At 40.5% G+C, this 23261-nt stretch overlaps 1 protein-coding gene across 6 annotated transcripts in view; it reads left to right on the top strand.

Annotated features, from left to right (window-relative positions):
• The window catches only part of DNM3 (dynamin 3), a 516334-nt gene that overhangs the window by 121495 nt on the left and 371578 nt on the right, over positions 1–23261 (top strand). For all 6 annotated transcript variants that reach the window (XM_032862979.1, XM_032862977.1, XM_032862981.1 and 3 more), the window contains 2 exons: positions 14584–14733; positions 15912–16115. In XM_032862979.1, coding sequence (XP_032718870.1) covers positions 14584–14733; positions 15912–16115 — 354 coding nt within the window. The remainder of the gene's footprint in view (positions 1–14583; positions 14734–15911; positions 16116–23261) is intronic.

Raw genomic sequence — 23261 nt, 5'->3', positions numbered from 1 at the left:
TTCCCAGTGAATATAAAAGCTATGTTTACACTATATAGTCTATTATGTGTGCAGTAGCATTATGTCTAAAAAAAACAGTGTACACACCTTAATTTTAAAATATTTTATTGCTAAAAATGCTACCCATCATCTGAGTTTGCAGCAAGTTGTAATCATTTCGCTGGTGGAGGGTCTGGCCTCCATGTTGATGGCTGCTGACTGGTCAGGGTGGTGATTGCTGAAGGTTGAGGTGGACGTGGCAGTTTCCTAAAATAACTCAACAGTGGGGACGCCTGGGTGGCTCAATGGGTTAAAGCCTCTGCGTTCGGCTTGGGTCGTGATCCCAGAGTTCTGGGATCGAGCCCCGCATCGGGCTCTCTGCTCAGCGGGGAGCCTGCTTCCTCCTCTCTCTGCCTGCTTGTGATCTCTGCCTGTCAAATAAAAAAATAAAATCTTAAAAAAAAAATAACACAACAGTGAAGTTTGCCCCCATTGACTGACTCTTCCTTTCAGGAGAAATCTCTCTGTAGCATTTTACCCACAGTAGCCAATTCTCTCAAACCCTGCTGTGGCTTTACCAGCAAAGTTTATGTAGCATTCTGTGTCCTTTGTTGTCATTTCAACAGTTTCCATGGCCTCTTCACCAGGAGTGAAGAAACCACTTTCTCGGCGTATCCCTAAGAAGCAACTCCTTGTCCATTAAAGTTTTGTCATAAGGTTGCAGCAATTCTGTTCCGTCTTCAAACCCCACTTCTCACTGTAGTTCTCTTGCTGTTTCTTTCCCATCTGCCGTTACTTCTGCCACTGAGGTCTTGAACCTGTCAGTCGTCCGTGAGGGTTGGAATCAACTTCCAACTTCAGTTAATCATCATGTTTTGTTTTCCTCCCACGAATCAGCAACGTTCCTAACGTCATCTAGAGTGGGGAATCCCTCCCAGAAGGTTTTCAATGTGCTGTGCCCAGGTCCAGCAGAGGAATCACTGTGTGTGACAGCTTTAGCCTCACAAAACATATTTCTTAAATTTTGACTTGAAAGTCAAAACGACTCCTGACCCATGGACTGCAGCATGGATTTTAGCAGTCGTGGAAGCAGCTTGAATCTCAGCTCCATCAGAGATCCTGGAGCAGTAATGTTTTGAAAGGAATCTTTTCCTCTGAGCAGTAGGTCTCAACAGTGGGCTGAAAATACTCAGTAAACCGTGTTGTAAGCAGACGAGGTACGGTTCTGTAGGCTTTGCGGTCCCGTTTCTGGAGCACGGGAGAGTAGATTTAGCATGTTTGTTGAGGGCGCTAGGGTTTTCAGGATGGTAAATGATTGTCTTCACCTTAAAGTCTCCCAGCTGTGTTAGCCCTCAGCATGTCCTTTGGTGCTTCGTAGTCAGACACGGACTTATCTCCAGCTATGAAAGTCTCACGTGGCATCTTCCTCCAACAGTAGACTGCTTCGTGGACACTGAAAATCTGTTGTTTAAAGAAGCCACCTTCACTATTATCTTAGCTTGATCTTCCGGATGATTTGCTGCGGCTTCTCCATCAGCACTGGCTGCTTTGCTTTGGATGTGCGTGTTATGGAGACGACTTCTTTCCTCACATCTCAAGAACCTCAAGAACCTCTGCTGGCTTCAGACTTTGCTTGTGCGGCTTCTTCACCTCTCTGAGCCTCCACAGAACTGAGGAGAGTTAGGGCCTTGCTCTGGATTGGGCTTTGGCTTAAGGGAATGAGAAGCCTGGTTTGATCTTCTGTCCAGACCATGACAAGTTTCTTCGTATCAGCAATGACACCCTTTTGCTTTCTTAACATTCGTGTGTTTACTGGAGTAGCACTTTTAATTTGCTTCAAGAGCTTCTCCTTTGCTTTCACAACTTGGCTGTCTGGAGCAAGAGACCTAGCTTTTGGCCTATCTCAGCTTTCGGCCTGTCTCCGCTTTCGGCGTGCCTTCCTCACTGAGTTTAATTATTTCTAGCTTTTGATTTAAAGTGCGAGATATGTGACTCTTACTTGAACACTTATAGAGGCCATTGGAGGGTAATTAATTGGCCTGATCTCAGCATTGTTGTGTCCACAGAGAGGGGAAGACACAGGGGATTGGCCAGGGGATTGAGCAGTCAGAATATATAATGTTTACTGATTAAGTTGGCTCTTTTATGTCTGTGGTTCATGGCACGCCCAAACAATGACAGTAGTAACATGAGACATCTCTGATCACAGGTCATCATAACAATATAACAGTAAAGAAAACGTTTGAGCTGTTGTGAGAATTACCAAAATGGGACACGAAGACACAAAGTGAAAAAATGCTGTTGGAAAAGTGGTGCCAATGACCATGTTTGTTAGAGGTTTTGTCACAAACCTTTATTTGTAAATAGAACATCATCTGCGAAGTGAAGTAAAGCAAAGCACGATAAAATGAAGTATTCTCGGATCATGTCTGGGAGTTTTCATTGTATTTGAGATACAATATTTTATTTGTTCAGATTTTTGTTGTAAAAATATGTCTTCTCATTAGCAACTGTACCATACTGACTAGTTAGATAGTGCTTGGGCCATAGGTGGTAGATATTTTTGTATGACCCCCAACAACATTGAACTGATTGCTTTCATGAGATAGAGTTTAGAGGAGATGTACCTCCCTGTTATAAGAATCTGTAGTTTTGTTAAAGTCTAATGCATTTAGCAGAGCAGACATCCATGGGAAAATTCTTGTGCTTTTAGCTAAACATGCTGTGTGTGTATGTACAGAAGTGGGGCGGAGGAGGAAACCTTTTCTGAGTAATATTGTGGAGACTGCTATTGGTGGAGATTCAAATATTATATTGTTTTATAGAAAATGACAAGGTAGTTCTAAAATTCACAGGAAATGCAAAGGACCCAGAGTAGCCAAAACGACTTTAAAACATAGTAACAAAGTTGGAGAATGAACACAACCTGATTTTAATAGTGATTATAAACCTGCAATAATCAAGATAGTGTGACATTGGCATAAAGACAGACAAATATGCCAGTAGAACAGAGTAACGTTCAAAAAGGACCTACAGGTAAATACACAACTCATTTTTCTTTTTTTTTTTTTTTGAAGATTTTATTTATTTATTTGTCAGAAAGAGAGAGAGAGAAAGCACACAAGCAGGCAGAGAGGCAGGCAGAGGTGGAGAGAGAGGCAGGCTTCCTGCTGAGCAAGGAGCCCGATGTGGGGCTCAATCCCAGGACCCTGGGACCACAACCTGAGCCTAAGGCAGCGGTGTTCCCACTGAGCCACCCAGGCGTCCCATCACAACTCATTTTTCTTAAAGGTGCAAAAGCAATTAGGTGGAAAGAGTAGTATTTTTAACAAATGGTGTTGGATTAATTGAATATTCATATGTAAAAAGTGAACTTCTATTCACACCTTTTACCATTGGCAAAAATTAAGTTGGTTCTGTTTCTAGCTGAGCTCCGTGACCTTCAAGAACTGGTCATGAAGGCATTTGAGGAGCTTATCTAATGCACCAAGATCTTATAAAATATTTAGATGGCATGCTTACAATTTGTGCATAAAAGTGCATCCTCATGGAAAAGGTTTTTGGTCAAGCAGTTAAGATATTATAATGTAGCTAGCAATGTATATTATAGTTCAGACATTTTCTTTGAGAATTTTTTTTAGTTACATGTTTATATACTTGTAATTCTGATAATTGCTACTAAATCTCATTTATAAACTTTATTCTTTGTGTGTAAGATTTTAGGTGAAAATAATATTTTCATTTTGTGCATTAGACTTTGTATTGTATTTTTCCTATTGAAATTTGATTACTTGAATTTTCATGACAAAGTCTAGTCATTTCACTTTTAATTACAAATTTTTACTTGGCAGATTACCTTATTTTTTGTGTTATTAAAACAAAGAATGATATCGCATCATTTGCTGTTTCTGAATTTTTATATTCAATTATTCCTTTTTTTTTATTTTAAAGATTTTTATTTATTTGTGAGAGAGAGAGTACACACAAGCAGGCAGAGAGAGAGGAGGAAGCAGGCTCCCTGCTGAGCAAGGAGCCCGATGCGGGACTCGATCCCAGGACCCCAGCTCATGACCCGAGCAGAAGGCAGCAGCTTAACCAACTGAGCCACCCAGGCGCCCCCAATTATTCCTTTTTTAAAAAGATTTATTTTATTTATTTTAGAGAGAGAGTACGTGAGGGTGAATGAGGGGGGCAGAAGGAGAGGGAGAGAGAGAATCCTCAGGCAGACTCCTGCTGAGCGCAGAGCGGAACATGGGGCCTGGTCCCAGGACCTGAAATCCTGACTTGAGCTGAAACAAAGAGTCGTTGCCAAACTGACCGAGTCACCCACGCGACCCTATTCAATTATTCGTAAATATTATTGTAATAATGTGCTTCCTTGAAAAACTCTTTTTTATATTTCCAGTTTCTAAACTTTGCTGATTATTGGGAGGAGACAAAAAAAGCCTTGGGTAGTCAAACTTAATATTACAAAGTCTATGATTTAAAGCTCAGGCACTGTATGGTTGTGGGCTTACTCTGGACTTTTTTGTTTGTTTCTTTTTTTCCCCCCCTAAAGATTTTTTTTTTTTTTTGCGAGACTGAGAGAGAGGAAGAGAGAGAAAGTGAGCATGAGCATGGGGAAGGGCAGAGGGAGAAGCAGACTCCCCACTGAGCAGGGAGCCCAACACGGGACTCAGTCGCAGGGTCCTGGGGGGATGACCCGAGCTGAAGGCGGAGTCCTAACTGACCGAACCCCCCGGGTGCCCAGGACTTTTTCATTTCTTTAGACTCAGACCATTCACACTAGGTTACTGGACTTCTCATTCTAGAGTAAAACATAAAGCTACAAGTTAGAATGGAAATGTTCTTAAAAACAGAGACATTGCTAACGGTAAGAAGTGTGTATTATAAACTTGACTGCAAGCGAAGAGACACAAGAAAGAAAAGTGTAAAAAGGCTAAAGCAGTATATTGAAACTAGCGTAACACTGTATGTCAACTATACTGGAATTAGAGTAAAAAACTTAATAAAATAAAAAATGAAAATAATTTTTAACTAAGCAAAGTAATCTATAGCAAAAATCATTGAAATAATACACATTTAAGTTACTCACAGAACATTGTTTAAGGGTACAGGAAACTACGTAACACATGCCCAATTTCTGTGAATTCCTATAACCATTTGTTCGTATTTCCCTTGTCCTTTCAACAGCTTTTAACATTATCCATTGCACTCCTCTTTCTTGATGCAGGCTTTATTCTTTTGTCTTCCATAATGCCAAGTACTTCGGACTTTCATGCTATCTCTCTGGCCAGTCTTTCTGCCTCTTTTACAGACAAATTATCTTCTCCCTGGCCTTTAAAGTTTGAGCCTACCCAAGGATCATTTCCATGTCATTTGGTAATCAACAGTCCCTTGCGTGAACAACTTACGTACCTGTGACTCTCACCTTTATAGCTCCTGGGCTAAAACTCCAGACCCACATCCGCTGACTTCTGGACACTCTAACTGTATATTTCAAATATGTCAAACTCTGTATGTCAAAAACCTTATTTAGGATCATTTCCTTTTCCACATCCACAAACCTCGTGTCTCCAGTGTTTTTATGTTGATCCATTTATTTACTCATTCATTTTATTTGTTCCTTAATTCAACAGTTCTGTGTTGACTGCCTAGTAGGTACAACTCACTGTTTTGGGGTACTTGGGAGTTTAGCAGCTAATGTTCCTGTTTTCAGGAACTTATGTTCCTGTGGATGAAGAGAGACAATAAAAAACAAACAAGGAAAACTTTAGATCATGATTATGTACTCGAAAGAAAAGAAATTGGGTGACGTGAACTGTGACCAAGCTGCTAATTTCCTTGCCTGGTCAAGGAAGCCTCTCGAAAGAAGTGGTATTTTGGACGAGCAATTAATGACAGGGAGGACCCCCCCCCCCACACGCAGAGGTCTGGGGAGAGTACATTCCAGAAGAGGAGCTGTTTGTAGGGAGGCCCTGATGGGGGAATGGATTGGGTGAACTTGAGCAGAAAGGAGGCTGTTGCAGCGAAAGCAAATTTGGACGTGGCAGGTGGGGACAGTGTCTGATAATAGAGGTCGACAAGGGTCAGACTGGCGAGGACTTGGAACACCTGGGTGAGGAACTGGCCTATTTCTGACCGCACTAGGAAACTAGCAGAGGGTTTTCAAAAGGCAGAGACATGGTCTAACGTAGGATTTTAGACCGATCTCTCTAACTGCTTGGTGGAGAATGGGTTAATGGGAGCAAGAGTGGTATCAGGAGGACCCGTTCAGATGTTTTTATGGTGGTGCCAGTTTAGTGAGTGGGAGGATGGCCACAGAGGGGGCAGCGAGAAGATGTTTGGGAGAGAGGCAAGGAAAAGAGGGATGCAAAAATAGCTCCGGTTTCGGATTTGAGCACCTGATGTAATGGTAGTTCAGTAACTGAGATGTAGACGGCCCGGAGGAGGAGCCAGCGGGGAGGAGGGAAGGGGAACTAAGTGGGGATTACAGTTGGGTTTGGACATGCTAATTTTGAGATATCTATTAGACGTCTGAGTGGAAGTGCCAAGTAAGCATTAGAGTTGGTTACAGAGAAGTCAAGTTCAGGGGAGAAATGAGTGCTTGAGATGAATTTGAATATATACGTGTGTATATATATATGTATGTGTACATATTCATTATATATATATATATGAATTTTAAAGCCATTAGGTAGATGAGATCAACTAGGGAAAGGATAGAGATGGACAGATTTCCTTCTGGAAGTCTAGCAGTATTCCATTGGAAGCGCAGGGGAGGAAGGGGAGAAACAAGGAGCAAAGAACATGGAGAAGGAGCAACCAGCGGGGAAAGAGGGAGGTTGGGAAAGCCAGAGTAATGGGCGTCCATAGAAGAGGACATTCCGAGGTAGAGGAGGAAAATCATGTCAGAGGCTGCTGAGACTTAGTACGCTTACTCATTTTGTAATGTTTTGGCCAAGTGTTTGGTGTGCTTCTTGTTCAGTTTCTGTGTTTGAAATATAGTTTATCTCTTGATTGTGTTTTAAATGGAAATCAAGAGGATGAAATAGAGTTGATTTTTTTATACTCTTTGAGATCCTTTGAAAAAGTATGGGAGTAAATCGAGTTATTTAGATATGATAGCTGCTGATTCTGATTTTTTTGGATACTTGTGATAACATTCATACGGTTCTTATTGCTGGAGGGATTTCTGTCACTTGCTGGCCTTGGGCTCCTGTGCCAGCACTCCTTCGGTGACCGGGACCACTTAACCCTCACATGCAGGGTCAGCCCAGCCCAGGCTTTAGAACCACCCAGCTCTTAGGCACGAAGACTGTAAAGGACCTTGTTGAGCTGTAAATATCAAGGGAGCATTGATAGACCTCTCTCTTCACCCTGAGGTCTACGTAAATCGCTTTGGCTTTGTATCCAGTGAAAAAGTCTCTGTCTTCGTTCTGTGATCGAGTTAGCGTCTTGGTCTTCTGCCTGATTGTCTTCTGGATCACTTGGGTCTGGAGTTTGGTCTTGATCTGCTCCTCTGCCTCTGAGTACCAGAACCCTGATCTGAAATGCTATGTTTTGTATCCGGTCTCTGATACTCGCTTGGCACCCACATTTTGTCTGTTTGGCCTCCTTATTCCCATCCTACCCCCACTGTTCTTGACTCTTGTGCTGAGACTTTGACATTTCACCCTCCTCTGGACCCTCTCAGGTTGTTAGCTTTTTAAGATTTCCTTATTTCCACCCCCACGCCCTCCCGTTGCTAGACTTCCCATGTTTACCTTAGGGACACAGTTGAGTTCTACTTCAAATCTGGATCTCTAACATTCATATCTGACTCACCCTGTTGCTTATTCAGCCACAGTTCTAGAACCTTGCTTTCAGTTTGGGATGACTTGAAGGCTAGAGGGAAACATTTTTTTTTTTTTAACTGACATTGATCCATGGTATGCAAAGTGGCCTGCTTTAGAGAAGGAAGAAATCCACAGATGTTCTTTACTCTAAATATGATAGGCATTGGGGAAACACAGATGAGTAAAATGTAACCTCTTTCCTTGAAGAAATGTGTTTTTAAATATAGTCAGACATAGACACTTTACAGTGAGTGAATTTAGCTAGTAACATTGAAAACTACCTCCTTTATGCGACCCACGTACTCTATTTTTGTCTGAGCCCTGCCCTCACAAAACATTGCTATTAAAACACTTCAGAAATAAGACCCCAACTAAAGTATTGAGGACCCCAGTTCTTAGAATAAAGACTGACAAGAGATTATGTGCGTATGTTCCATAATTATTCTCTTTTACTTAACCTCGATTAATTGAAACACATGCATGTTTTTCCACATGGAAGGGGCATATTGGAAATATTTAAGTTCTTATGGTCATGCTGTGCTTCTCACAGATGATTGGAATGCTGCCCAGGCACAAACCATCCTATCCTTCCCCCAAACAACTTGTCAGTTGTTTAACCTAGCATAATTTGTTTTCCATGACCATTAGAGATGACAGTGCTAAAATGTTTCACAGGGAAATAAAAATAAAGAAGAGTAATAGCTTTGATTTTTTAATACCCCACTTTCCCCCCAATTACTGTTTGATATAAAAATGTGTCATAACTTGTGCTTCAAACGTAGGCTGTTTTTAACACTGGGGAAACAGGGATGATTTTTAAAACTGGGAGTCAATAAGACTCATTTTTTGTAAGATAACTGCAGAACTGAGAACATACTATGAGTTTTAGCAAGACGGGTTATACTGCTACACAGTAGAATTTCACGGATGCATTATGAGTGTTTCAGTGCTAATATGCACATAGCCTTCTGCCTTCATATGAGCCTGTGGCTAAGAAATTTAATCACTTTCTGTTCAGATTGAACTTGGGCTGAAGTCTGGAATTGTTTGAGGGAGAGACCATTTCACATCTCCAACTACCAAGCATTTAGAATGAAAGGAACACTGAGAACATGCCAAAGGAAGATGTGCCACTGGAAATGCTACCTTTCTATGAAAAGAATATACCTCAGCCATAAGATGAGATTGTTAGACCTTCAGACATTTTAGTTCACTGTAGTGTAAAAGCAGCAGGAGACACACGCTTACTATCTCTTTAAAAATGTAGCTACTGGTCAGCTCGTACACCCCGTCCTGTATATTTCACTTCAGGTGTTAGAATTTCCTTCATCCCCAGACTCACGTGAACACTTTCAGGGGTGAGGATAGTAAGTGACCCGTTACTCTTCTGGTAATCCTTTTCAAGATTTTCCTCCGTAATTGTATTTTTGGACAGCAGAGAAGTAAAGCTGTATCTTTGAAGTTCTGCATTGCTGATAAAGATTTATTTAGGATTATGTGATGATAGAAGCTGATTGATGATTTTCCTCAACAGCACCTGTGCTCAGTTGTTCAAAAACACACGTGCCACCTCTGCTGTCCTCCCATCTTGTAGTCCATGGTGGGGGGAGGGGGCACCTTATTGGCAGTAGAGCCCTGTAGCTACAAATTATGACTTGTGTTTCTAATGAGCAAGTAGAATGTGTGGTCTGACCATTATCACTGCACTGTCAGAGATAAGGGGACTAGAGCTGTGAGTCTGCAGAGCTGGGTAGAGGACGGGTTATGAATAGGTCGCTGCCTTCTGACAAGTCAGAGCATGTGTTGCCTGAATTCCATCCTGTAGGCTGACTTGCTTTCTAAGAGGCTCTTTGGGACCATAAAGAAATGGATTTTGTGGTTTCTGCCCCATTGGTTCTTCCGAATGCTGGACGCAGATTAGACCTAGTTGACGTTCCTCCTATGGTTACTCTTAGGTCACTTAGTGTGTGTGTGTGTGTGTGTGTGTGTGTGTGTGTGTGTGTGTGATGTATCTGGTTGTAGAAATAATAATATTTGTAGGGTTTAACTAGTGAGAATATATGCAGAAATGTTTTTTAGAGGCATAAAATGGCTTGGGACAAATACCATAAACTCCTTTTCTCAGCTGGTGAATTCCGCGTGCTCCCTCCACCGCCAGTGCTACCGATTTGTCTTGTCAATTCTCAGTGTTCTATTTCCTTTCTCTTCTTACAGAGGAGCTGGGTTGCTCCTTTCTCCTGTGTCTTGTCCCCTTGACCTTAAGATCTCTCACCACTTGTTTTCTTCTCAGTTCTGCATTGTCACCTTATGCTTTATTCTGGATTAATGCTATCAGCCGGAACCATGCTATCAGTTTGCCCATCTTCAAGGAGCCCTCCCCGACTTCACTCCTCCCCATCTCCCCAGCTGCCCTCTCACTGCTTTCCTCTCCTTTACCGCAACACTTTAAACAATTGTCCTCCATCAGTCTCCACTTCCTCTTCTCACCTTCTTTCCTAATCTGTTCCAATCAGACTTCCTCACTCCCCTGTAGCAGCTCTTGTCACCTCCTGAAGGACTCTCAGATCGCCCAATTCTATGATTAATTCTTACTTCTCATCTGCCTTAACATGTTGGCAGCATTGGATGGAGTGGAAGTCTCTTACCTTCACGAAAAGCCCTTTCTACTTGGCTTTGGGTCACCTCTTCCGTTTCCTCTATCCTGGGGACCACTCCTCCTCACTCTCTCCTGACCTCTAAACACCGAACACCCAGGGCCCAGTGCTCTTCCCCAACTAACTCTCTCACTAAGTGATCTCATCCCCTTGCCTGACTTTAATCTATTCCAAATATATATTTCTAGTCTGGACTTCTCCCTGGATGAAAGGCTAATGTATCTAGTCCCAAAGGCATTTTTGTGCTAATTAGAAAAAGCTGCCCTTTTCCTCAAGCGCTTGACTGCCCTCTTGTGGAAAAATTTCAGAGTAAATAAACACTTAACAGATGACTGAATGTGAGGTATCTCTTACAGCTGTGTAATCCTCAACCCTTCGCAGCAGATCTGCTTCTCCACTTGGCGGTAAGCATGGAGTGGGCAGTACAGCGTCATAGGTCTGCAGCCAGACTCCTGATTCCCAATCGCCTCCCCCGGGCTCCCCAACCTCTTCCTTTCGGTCTTTCCTATTTCAAAATTCTCCCCATTGCTGAGGTCAAACTCCAGGAAGTTGTTTTTTGACTCTCCTGTCTTTCTCCAGTACCCCACCTTCAATCATCAGCAAATCCTATTGGTTTTTCCTTCAAAACACATGAGAATTTAGCCACTTCTCACCACTCCCACTGCTGCTACCCTGGTCCAAGCCCCATCATCTCTCACCTCCACTCTCAGTAGCCAGCTCCCTGTCTTACTCTCGGTGTCTGTTCTCAGCACAGCAGCCACAGTAATTTCTTCAAAGCCTAGGCTGCATCACGTCTACCCGCTCTACGCCGAGCCTTTCCAGTTGTCCACCATTTGTTCAGAGTAAAAATCAAAGTCCCGCAGGCTGGACACAGTTCAGGTCTGCACCACAGCTCTGACCCCATCACCCGCCCCTCCTCCCATATACTCTGTCATCCAGGCCCGTCGGCTTTGCTGTCCTTCCCATATGCTTCCGGGTTCAGGCACTCTGCTGGGTTGCTCCTATATAAAGCATTGCTTCCTCCCTTCTTCCCTTCAGCTTTTGCTCAGATGTCACTTTGTCATATCAGAGCAGCTTTTCTCAATCAAAACATGTAACAAACCAGTCCTCCTGCCCTAGCATTTAATATCCCCCCTACCATTCCATTGTCTCCGGAGCATTTCTCGTCTGGCACACCTGCATTGTTGACTCTTTCATTTCATTCGAATTTAAGCTTCACCAGGTTAGACTTATTTTTTTCTCCTCTGCAGTTTCTTCCTCCTTCCTTCCTTTCTTTCAGACTTTATTTGTCAGAGAGATGAGAGAGCACAGCAGGCGGAGGGAGAAGCAGGCTCCCAGGCTGAGCAAGAAGCCCACTGTGGGGCTCCATCTCAGGACCCTGGGATCATGACCTGGGCTGAAGGCAGACGCTTAACTGACTGAGCCATCCGGGCGTCCCTCTTCTCTGCAATTTCTAAAATAGTGTGTAGTGAATAGTAAGAGCTCGAAAATGTTAGTTGGATAAATAAATGAACACCAGCATCTTTAAATCTCTCTGCGGGATCCTGTCCTTATAAAAGACGCAGAGGCTTGAGATGGCCCTTCACAATTCTAATTTCTCAATTTCAAAATAAAAGCATTTTTAGGAGACCAAGAATGAATTTGAATCTAATTTGAAAATTGCATTGATTTTGCAGCATTCTGGAAGGGCATTGGTTTCCTACAGAGAAAGCAAGTAGGCGCCATCTAGTGGCGCAGAGAGAAATCGACAGTTGTGTTACTTGAATTATTGATTGGCAGCATAATTGAAAATGTAGTCTCTGATCCAGAACCTCCTTGCTTTTATAAGAGTAATATTTATGATAGCTGTAAGTTCTCAAGTATGCATTTTCCACAAAATATACTGAACTGAAAAAGTACAGTTCCGTTTCTTATAAATTACTTATGACTCTTTTTATGTGTTAATTTTTGTTTTCTGGGATCTGACAGCCTTTGTTCCTCCTTATTTTTCATATTGTTTTATCTCCTGCTTATCCTTAAACTCTTATGTTTCCATGATATTGGCTAATCCACTGGGTTAGGTAAATAAAATCAAGGCTGTATCTTCTGGGAATTTAGATGCCAATAAAAACAGCACCTGTGAGTGTAAACATGGGAAAGAACATGCCAGAAGATGCAGTCGTCACTTCTGGCCAGAATTCTGAAGCCTGCTGAAGCTTTACGGTGTATACTTGCACTACTGAGGAATGAACTGTGGGAGTCTTAGCTTGCCATTTTTCAGAGAATGACGCATTTTGTATGAAAAAACTAAGAACGAAAACTATTCATGTCTATCTACATTGATAGGAAAGACTGAAATGAAGAAAAGTCTCTGTCGTTCTAACAGCTGAAACATTAGGTTATTGCAGTTCTTTGGGAAATTAAAGCATAAACTGGTTGGTCCACTTCAGAAGCCATGACCTTGGCCACGAGGAGGCCTGCGCAATGGATGAGACTAGCACGGGAAGCTGGCGAGAGAAGCCCGGGAGGAAGATGGGCTCCTTGTGCAAGCACGTAGATCCAGCCTGGCCTTTTTACAGGGAAGAAGACCTTGTCTGAGTAGTTCCAGGGGGCCAAATTGGACCACGGAAATAGGATCAGAAAGCAGATTTCAGACTTTGTTAAATATTTTCTGGGGTGCCTGGATGATTCAGTTGGTTAAGCGTCGGGCTCTTGATCTCAGCTCAGGTCTCCATCTCAGGGTCGTGAGTTCAAGCCCTGTGTGGGCTCCATGCTGGGCATGGAGCCTATCTAAAAAAAAAAAAAAGTTTTTTTTTTCCCCCCCCCCAATAACAGTTTTATTCCTGGACACCAAAGCCTCAGTTTTCTATCAGTGGATATTTCTGAACAGGGGCTGGATGATAGTTGGCCCAGGGTGTGTAGGGCTGTTAAAATTCTCGGATATCCTCAAAGACCTTCCTTTGTCTGCACACTGAAACACTCCCCACTCTTCAGGACCCAGTTCAAACTTCGTTTTCTTTTTTAGGCACTGCAGCTTGAAGCCATCTTTCTTATCTCTGTCTTTTCCTTTTTCTTTAAATACAGATCAGCGCCATTTCATGCTGCCTGTGTTAACTGATGCTAAAATGCTTGAAGACATCTTATAGTTGTCTCCCTGTTGGCTTTACCACAGGGGCTGAAGGTTAAGTGTTGATGGTGGAGATGGTGCAAAGACCGCCAGGAACTGGCTCTGCCAGCATCCGGGCTCCAGACGCTTAGCCTTAGTCTAAGTTCGGTGTGGCAATTCTTCAGCTAGTTATTAGAAAAATGAAAATATTTCTTAAGATTCATTCTCTTGTTAAGATTATAATTTTTTAAAGTCTAATAGTATCAGTTTCCTTTTTGGGTTGTGTTCTATACTTGATACATCTGAAGGCAGGAATAGAAATCGATAGTACAACAGTGAGTAAGATGTTATTGAAACTTAATCTAATTTTCTGTTAATATATATAGTTTTTCCTACTTCCTCAAACACTGATTTTTTTTCAGATTGGAAATAGGTATTTTCTTTGATCTAAAATTCTTTTTGCTTGGGCAATTGTCTTTTTAACAATACAAGTTGATGTGGTATCTTGAATAGTATATTTTAAAGCTAAGATATTCCGTATATTATTTCTTTTTAAAGAATTAAGTACATTTTGTTTCTGAATTGTCTTGGCTTCTGAAGCTACGTTTATATAACTTAGAATTCTCTCTTAATAAAGTGGTGATATTGAGAAAGGACATGCTGATAGGATTAGGTGGACGTTGTATGTACCCCAGACTTAATTTCTTTAACAATCTGATGCTGTTTGCTTTATCATTTGGAAGGCCAAAATTCTCCTTAAATTATTTAACAGACAGGATGATTTAAAGACTGCTTTTACTACTTAATTGCTCATCTGAAAATTAGTAAATTTAGCATTCTTAGCATTTGTACTGTGTTTAATATTTCTAAAGGATTCACTGTGTTTCTTAGTAACTGCTGTATTCTCTCATTTTAATGGCTGAGGAGACAAAATGGCTACTTTGACTTGTAGGTAAAGAAATGTTGTTTCCTTATAATTATTGCAAGAGTGCATGGATTGTAAATTGTGTTAATTTGTCTTTTGTAGAATATGCTGAATTTCTACATTGCAAAGGAAAAAAATTTACAGATTTTGATGAAGTTCGTCATGAGATTGAAGCAGAAACAGATCGAGTGACTGGAATGAATAAAGGCATTTCCGCCATACCCATTAATTTACGAGTCTATTCTCCACATGGTAAGTAAAATAACAGGATTCCACATTTTTTGTCTTCAAAAATTTTTACGTTACTTGACATACGTTATTTGTATAGAAGATGATTTTTCTCTCAGAAAGTACTGGGTTTCTAGGATTGTGTTATTATTGTAGTACTACAATAAATGGACGGGTCCAAAAAGTTCACAGATTTATGAGGAGGCAGGAGGACCTGACTTTTTAAAAGGTCAGAATTAAGTACATCACTTAAAAATGTTTCTTTATGTTTATTTTAAACTTTTAGAATGTCAAGAGGTATGCACAAAAAATTCCATTTTTTAAACATCTTCAGTTTTAGCAAGAATCTTAGAGGCACATGGTTCTGTGGCTGAGTCTTCTCCTATTGGATTTTTTCGTTCCCCCATATATTTCGTTTATTCTCCTCCTGAGGAATCAATGATGATTTTTTTCCAGACTATTAGCAGAAACGTACAAATTAGATAGCCAATTTATGGGATGTGTTATGGAATAGCCTCTCTTCTGACTAAATTTTTAGTGGGGCAGATTTTAATCTCTCATCTTCTACTCAGCTCTGTTGCTTTGAAAATGGAGCACGAATGACATAAGCTCAATTATGACATTCCAAGAGGCTTTGGTGCCAGCTGAATGATAGCCAGGTCGCGGCTGGAGTCCCCAATGCAGGGGTAGTTTCCTGCTCTCCTGGTGGTGCACCATGAGTCTGGCTGCAGAGCCTACACGGGAACCTCACAGCTCACAGCTTTCCAATAGGCTAAGTGTCTGACCCCCCTCCAGAGAGCATATGATGCTTTTGAAATGAAGGACAAATCTTGCCCTTAAGAATTTTATACCATTGAGGGCAACGTACAAGACCAGCAGACAGCATATGGATTTCTTGTTCGGTTTTGAATTATAACACACTAGTTACAGATATGACAGCTCTCTCTTAGCTGTACAAATCAGTAGCTTGCAAAATTGGGTTAAAACGATCATTTGGTATAGCACAATCGTATCTTAAAAATAGAGAAAACTAACAAAGCCATTTTGTAGTCTATGCTTTTTACTCAACACACAGTTGGAGTTAGGTCAATAATGCCATATGTGAAGCTAAGCTTGTTTTCTTCCCACTAAAGAGATAGATGATTTTGCATAGTTATTTTTTAGCAGTGAGGGTATATGTAAGACTCTTTTTTTCCACACAGTGTTAAATCTCACGCTTATCGACCTACCTGGAATTACTAAAGTGCCCGTGGGAGATCAGCCACCAGATATAGAGTATCAGATCAGAGAAATGATTATGCAGTTCATTACGAGGGAGAACTGTCTGATTTTGGCTGTTACCCCAGCCAACACCGATCTTGCAAACTCAGATGCATTGAAGCTAGCTAAAGAAGTCGATCCTCAAGGTGAGTGTGTGGTCTTTGAGATGAAAGAGAATTAGTTTAAAATGTCAAGGGTTTGGGTATATTTCAAGGTAACACAAGTTCTCATAACTTAATTTCATTGTTAATTTAATTAGCCATTATTTATATTATTAGTTTTTTTTTAAGATGCTGAAAGAAAAGTAACTGGAGGATATAGTCTGAACCTATATAAATAAATGTAAGATTAAGTGAGATCTAAGAAAACAGATATTTCTAATCCTCATAAATAAAAATAAAAAATAAAAAAAAATAAAAAAAAAATAAAAAATAAAAAAAAAATAAAAACTACTTATTTTAAAAAGCCAATAAAATAAACTTCTGGTACAAAATTCAAACAGTCCCCTTTAGTTATTAAAAGACTTACCCAAATATACTCGCACTGAAAACTCCTTGTGTTTCATGTATGTTTTGTTTCTTTAAAATAGGAAACACTGTCTCACATTGAGGTCCTTCTTCCACTTTGAGTCTATTTTTATGTGTGGTATAAGGAAATGGTTCAGTTTCCTTCTTCTGCATGTGGCCGTCCAGTTTTCCCAGCGCCGTTTGTTGAAGAAACTGTCTTTTTTCCATTGGACAGTCTTTCCTGCTTTGTCAAAGATTAGTTGACCATAGCGTTGAGGGTCCATTTCTGGGCTCTCTATTCTGTTCCATTGATCTATGTGTCTGTTTTTGTGCCAGTACCATACTGTCTTGATGATGACAGCTTTGTAATAGAGCTTGAAGTCTGGAATTGTGATGCTTCCACCTTTGGTTTCCCTTTTCAACAGTCTTCTGGGTATTTAGGGTCTTTTCTGGGTCCATACAAATTTTGGGATTATTTGTTCTAGCTCTGTGAAAAATGTCAATGGTATTTTGACAGGGATTATTACATTGATGCAAGCTGGTATAACCACTCTGGAAAAGAGTATGGAGGTTCCTCAAGAAGCTAAAACTAGAGCTACCCTACGACCCGGCAATTGCACTACTGGGCATTTACCCTGAAGATACAGATGTGGTGCTCCAAAGGGGCACGTGCTCCCCAATGTTTATAGCAGCAGTGTCCACAATAGCGAAACAATGGGATGAGCCTAGATGTCCATCAACAGATGAATGGATAAAGAATGAGAATGCATGTGATATATATACACACACACACACACACATACATACATACAATAGAATATTACTCAGCCATTAGAAAGGATGAAATCTTACCATTTATATCGACATGGTTGGAACTGGAGGAGATTATGCTGAGTGAAATAAGTCAATCAGAGAAAGACAATTATCATATGGTTTCACTCATATGTGGATTATAATAAATAGTGCAGTAGATCATAGGGGAAGGGAGGGAAAAACAGAATGGGAAGAAATCAGAGAGGGAGACAAGCCATAAGAAGACTCTTAATTATAGGAAACAAACTGAGGGTTGCTGGAGGGGAGGGATATAGGAGGATGGGGTAACTAGGTGATGGACATTAAGGAGATCACGTGATGTGATGAGCACTGGGTGTTACACTCAACTAATGAATTACTGAGCTCTAATTGTGAAACTAATGATGTTCTATATATTGGCTAATTGAATTTAAATAAATTAAAAAAATAGGAATTAAAAATAAAACATTTTAATACATGTAAAATATTAATTAGTTATAATTATTTGACATAAGCATATACTATAAAAGCAGGGATTTTATGTTATTAGCATTTTGGAATCCAGAAGAGTACCTTATTTCTGCTGATGTTTTGATGTTTTTCTTTCTACAAGCTGAATAATACTAGTTTATCTTCAGAGACCCCGAAATGGGGTTTTGTGTATGTGTGTGTGTTTAAAGTAATTATGGAAGGGCACTCAGTGACGAGTCTGCTCAAAATGGAGATGCAGGTTCTCCAATTCTAGGAATTTTTTTTCAGTAATTAATTGCCCCTATTTTCTCCATTGCCTTTATCTAGAATCCTTATTATTAGCATGTTAGAACTTCTGGATTAACCCTCTTTAAAAAAAAATCCTCTTTTATTGTGTTTTTTTTCTGTTTATGTACTACTTTTTGCAAAATTTTCTCAGCTTTATCTTCAGCTCTTCTGATTAATTTTTCATTTCTGATACCATTTTAAAAATTCCAGCAGCATTTTCTCATTTTGTGAATGTTGTTTTTATTTATTTATTATGGTTTTTTTTTTTTTTATTTGACAGACAGAGATCACAAATAGGCAGAGAGACAGGCACAGAGAGAGAGAGGGAAGCAGGCTCCCTGCCGAGCAAAGAGCCCGATGTGGGGCTTGATCCCAGAACTCTGGGATCATGACCTGAGCTGAAGGCAGAGGCTTTAACCCACTGAGCCACCCAGGTGCCCCTTTATTATATTTTTTAACATGAATATTTTTATTTTCTAAAATAGCATCATGCTCTTGGTTTTGCAAGTAGTGTATCCTCTCTAAAGATTTTAATGAGACATCTTTTGAGGCTTTCCTTTTGTAATCTACAATGTCTCTGAGTCCATTTTTTTCTGGTGGTTTTTCTTGGTCATTGTCTTTGAAGTCAGAGACCTTTTGTTCAAGATTGGTGACCTTTTGCTGCTCAATCATATATGAGTAGAGACCTAACAAGCTGACAGAAATTCTATATGTCTATGAATGGGATTCATTGACTAATGGGCTTTCTCATAGGGTGATGGAGCTAACCATTTTGTTAGGAGACGTCCTCAGCTACTGTTAGATGCTATGAGTATTTCCACTTGCGCTGGTCTGGTATAACCTGATGTCCAGTGGTCTCAGAGTCAAGAGGAAGAATTGAGGTGGGGGGGGGGGGGGGTGGTCTCACTGTTCAGCATGTTGACTTTTGATTAATCCCTCTACTTTCATAATGGCATTCCTGAAGGTCTTCTTGAGTCCAGAGTCCCTTAAAAGAGTCCCTCATCTTCTGAACGTAAATCTTCAATATTCTGCTGAGGTCAAGGAGGAGTAACTCTGTGGTTATGCAAGATGAGAAAAAGGGTCTGGAGGTCTATCAACATCACATACATATTTTCAGCCAGTTCTTCTACATCCTCTTACACCCTGGCCTTGGTGCCTTTAGTTCTTAAACCTTTCCAGAGTTTTTCAGGAGTAACTGTTTTACTTCTTTTTGGCTTCCTCTAATATCACAGACATTGGTGCTTGAAATGAAGCAGGTGGAAGTTACAGATGGCTAGATGGGGACCCTCCCCAGGGTTCTCTCTCCAGTTATCAGTGTGTTGGAAGAGCCAGATTCAGGGTTGGGGCTAGAGTCTAGTTATAAAAATGATGCTGAAATGGCCCTGCCTCTGCAGCCTTCTTGTCCCACAGGAGACAAAACCATGGGTATGTGATGGGAACACAGATAGCCCTTCTACCAGTGGATTCCAGTAAGTACAGCACAATCATGTTCCTGAGAAGTCCACATTTAGTCCAGATGAAGCTTCTTGGAGGAGAATAGATGCTCTCCCTCAGCCTCTGATTCTAGTTTTGTCAGTCTTCTTCTTCTTCTTTTTTTTTTTTTTAAAGATTTTATTTATTTATTTGACAGAGATCACAAGCAGGCAGAGAGGCAGGCAGAGAGAGAAGAAGGGAAGCGGGCCCCCCACTGCGCAGAAAGCCCGACTCGGGGCTTGATCCCAGGACCCCCGGATCATGACCCAAGCCAAAGGCAAAGTCTTTAACCCACTGAGCCACCCAGCCGCCCCTAGTTTTGTCAGTCTTCTGTTCTGTCTCCTTGGAGTTGGTTCTCAGATGCGCCTCACAGGTGACAAGATGGTTGCAGCTGTCTCAGCCTCACATCCTCACATCTTCAACAATAGTGGAAGAATAGCCAATGGAGAACCTTTTTTTTTTTTTTAAATTTTAGAGTTTATTTATTTGTGAGAGAGAGAGAGAGAGAGAGAGTGAGCACAAGCAGGGGGAGCAGCAGACAGAGGGAGAAGCAGACTCCCCACTGAGCAAGGAGCCTGACATGGGCCTCGAACCCAGGACCCTGGGATCATGACCCGAGTTGAAGGCAGAGGCCCAACCCACTGAGCCACCCAGGCGCCCCTGAATTCTGAGTTTTATAAGAAATATAAATTAAAAGAAAATTGGCCAATTAATATAGCCTATAAAATATCTCTAGTTAATTCTCGAGTTTGATTTAACATATTCATGTTATATTTTACTCCTTTTGTTTAGAGGGATTTTTAAAAAAATTTTTTAAGATTTTATTTGAGAAAGAGTGAGGGAGAGAGAGCGAAAGAGAGCAGGGGCAAAGGGAGAGGGAGAAGCTGACTCCCAGCTGAGCAGGGAGCCCAGGGGGCTTGATCCTGGGGCTCTGGGATCCTGACCTGAGTGGAAGGCAGACGCTTAACCGACTAATCCACCCAGACTCCCCCAAAGTGGGTTTTTTAACTGTTGATTGTTGAAATTGATTGATGAAAAGATCTGTTGAAATTGGATGGGTTATGAGCTCAGGCTAAACTCCTTAGGAGAAGGGGTAAAGTGGGGTGCCTGGGTGGCTCAGTTAGGGTTCGGGCTGCATAACTGAGAACGTTTTACTCATTTAGCCATCCCAGCCTCCTATCTGTTCCTCCAAAAACACCAGACTCTTTGCTCCCTCATAGCTTCTGCATTTGCTGTTCCTTCTGCTTGGGATGCTTATACCCTATTTTTTTGTTTGTTTGAATGTTTGTTTTTATTAACATAAAATCTATTATTAGCCCCAGGGATATGGGTCTGTGAATCATCAGGCTTACACACTTCACAGCACTTACCATAGCACAGACCCTCCCCAGTGTCCATCACCCAGTCATCCTCTCCCTACCTCCCCTCCCCTCCAGCAAGCCTCAGTTTGTTTCCTGAGATAAAGAGTTCTAGAGGGCATCGGTAACGGCGGGGCTGTGTCTCATTCCTCGGCTCCTTGTAGTAGATTCATTTTTAAACCAAAAGAAAAACTCTCCCGTGACGGCGTATCATTAGGTGGGAGTAGTTAATGTTGGTGGAGGGAATTGTCAGTTTATCGGGAAGGAATTAGTCTTTACAATCTCACTGACGGTATTTACAATGTGTTGTTACAGCATAAGTAAAACACAGCATTAAGTTTCAGTCATGGATTTGTAATAATATGCTACAAATCTATATCCAAAAAGTTAAATTTGAATGTTTTGCCTAACGTAGACCTGGCTTATTTTGTAAGCCTGTTGTTATTAGATGCTTTTGAGAAGTTGCCACCTGAATGTTCATGAAATTACCCGAAAGTGAACCTCCTTTCTTGTGGATCCATAGAACTCCTGCTTAGTCAAAGAAGGCCTTTGTTACTCTGGTTTTTATTATCCTATACATGATTGTTCTGAGGACAGATATTTTTAAGTTTTGCAGATAATTGACAGATAATTTTGCAGGTAATTTTGCAGAAAAGAGAAAACATTCAGTGCCACTGTGTGCCTTTTACTTGTCTGACCAATTTATGGTGATTGCTAAGGTGGACAATTAATTCATTGCCTGAAGACTCTTAAAAGAATGATTTGGGGTTCATTAATAAAAGTTCCATGCTAACCTCAAGGCTTGTAATCTGTTTTCATATCCCAGTTTAAATTCCAAAACTCCAAAACACTCTTACACATGAGAACCCTGAAAACTATCCAAAGGGTTTGCCTGGTGCTCGGGTCTCGCAGGACCCACTTTGGTGTGTTGCTATCCTGGCTTTGGCTGGTCCTGGACGTTGCTGCAGCACCAAGAGGGTGACTTCTTTCCCAACCAATAGAGTTCATGCTGTGTGTTTTCAGTAGCTGTAAAAGAATTAAAATGGAAAAAGGAAGAAGCTGGAAAGGCCTTAGAATCTGGTGTTTAGGAATTTGTTCTATTGGGATTGACAAATAGAGACTTTCATTTACCTTCTGTGTCCTTCTAGTCATTCCGTGAGTATATTTTAAATATCTGTTTCAGAAGTCTGGTTTTCCTTATATTACAGCTTTGGTGAAAAAGCACTGACATCAACTTTGGTTATTTCGATGTGTGCTGCTTAATTTCCATATATTAGTGAAATCCCCAAATTTCCTTCTGTTAGTGATTTCTGATTTCACTTAATTTTGGTTGGAGAACATACTTTGTAACATTTCGGTCCTTTAAAATTTATTAAGACTTATTTTATGGCTTAATACGTGGCCTGTCTGGAGAATGTTCCATGTGCATTTGAGGAGAACGCACTTTCTGCTGTTGCTGGGTGTGGTGTAGTGCTCTATAGATATCTGTTAGGTCTGTTTGGTGTTATTCAAATGTTGTTTTCTTCTGTCTGGTTGTTTATCATTGAAACTGACATGTTCAGTCTGCCACTGATGGTCTGTTTCTCCCTTCAATTGGCAGTTTTTGATTTCTGTATTTTGGGCTCTTTTGTTAAGTGAATTTGTACTTGTTCTGTCTTCTTGATGGATCAGGCTTTGCTCATTATAAAATTTTTTTTTTTGCATCTAGTAACAATTTTTCTATCAAAACCCTGTTTTGTTTGATATTAGTATAGCTATTCCAACTCTCTTTTCGTTACTGTTTTCCAGGTATATCTTTTTCCATTGTTTACCTCCAACCTATTTGTGTCTTTAAATATAAAATATGCCTCTTGTAGACAGCATATAGTTGGATCATTTTTAAGAACACATTCTCTAATATTTGCCTTTTGACCGGAGTGTTTAATCCATTTCCATGTAATGTGATCACTGGTATGGCAGAGTTTATATCTCATTTGCTCTTTGTTTTCTGTATGTGTTATGTCTTTTGTTTGTGTATTTCTCTATTGGGCGGTAGAGAAATAATTTTTTTGTTAAAAATGCATTTTCTTTGTACCATTTTAATTCCCTTGTCATTTATTTTAATTTTTTTAAGTTATTTTCTGACTGATTGCCATGGAATTAAAATTAACATCTTAATTTATAATAATATAGTTCAGACCAGTACAACTTAATTCCAACAGTGTACAAAATTTTCCTGCTGTGTAGCTCCATTTCCTCCCCTTCCTTTGTGCTATTATCATTAATACAAATTACATCTTTATATATCACATGCCTGTCAACACAGACATAATTATTTCTTTATTCACTTGTCTTTTAAATCAGAGAGGAAAAAAAAGAGTAACAAATCAATAATAATACATTTGTGTTTTCTTTAATATTTACC

The sequence above is a fragment of the Lontra canadensis genome, unplaced genomic scaffold (genome assembly GCF_010015895.1).
Source record: "Lontra canadensis isolate GAN:19392208 unplaced genomic scaffold, GSC_riverotter_1.0 scaffold24, whole genome shotgun sequence".
Taxonomy (NCBI): Eukaryota; Metazoa; Chordata; class Mammalia; order Carnivora; family Mustelidae; genus Lontra; species Lontra canadensis.
This window is presented reverse-complemented; position numbering and strand designations above follow the sequence as displayed.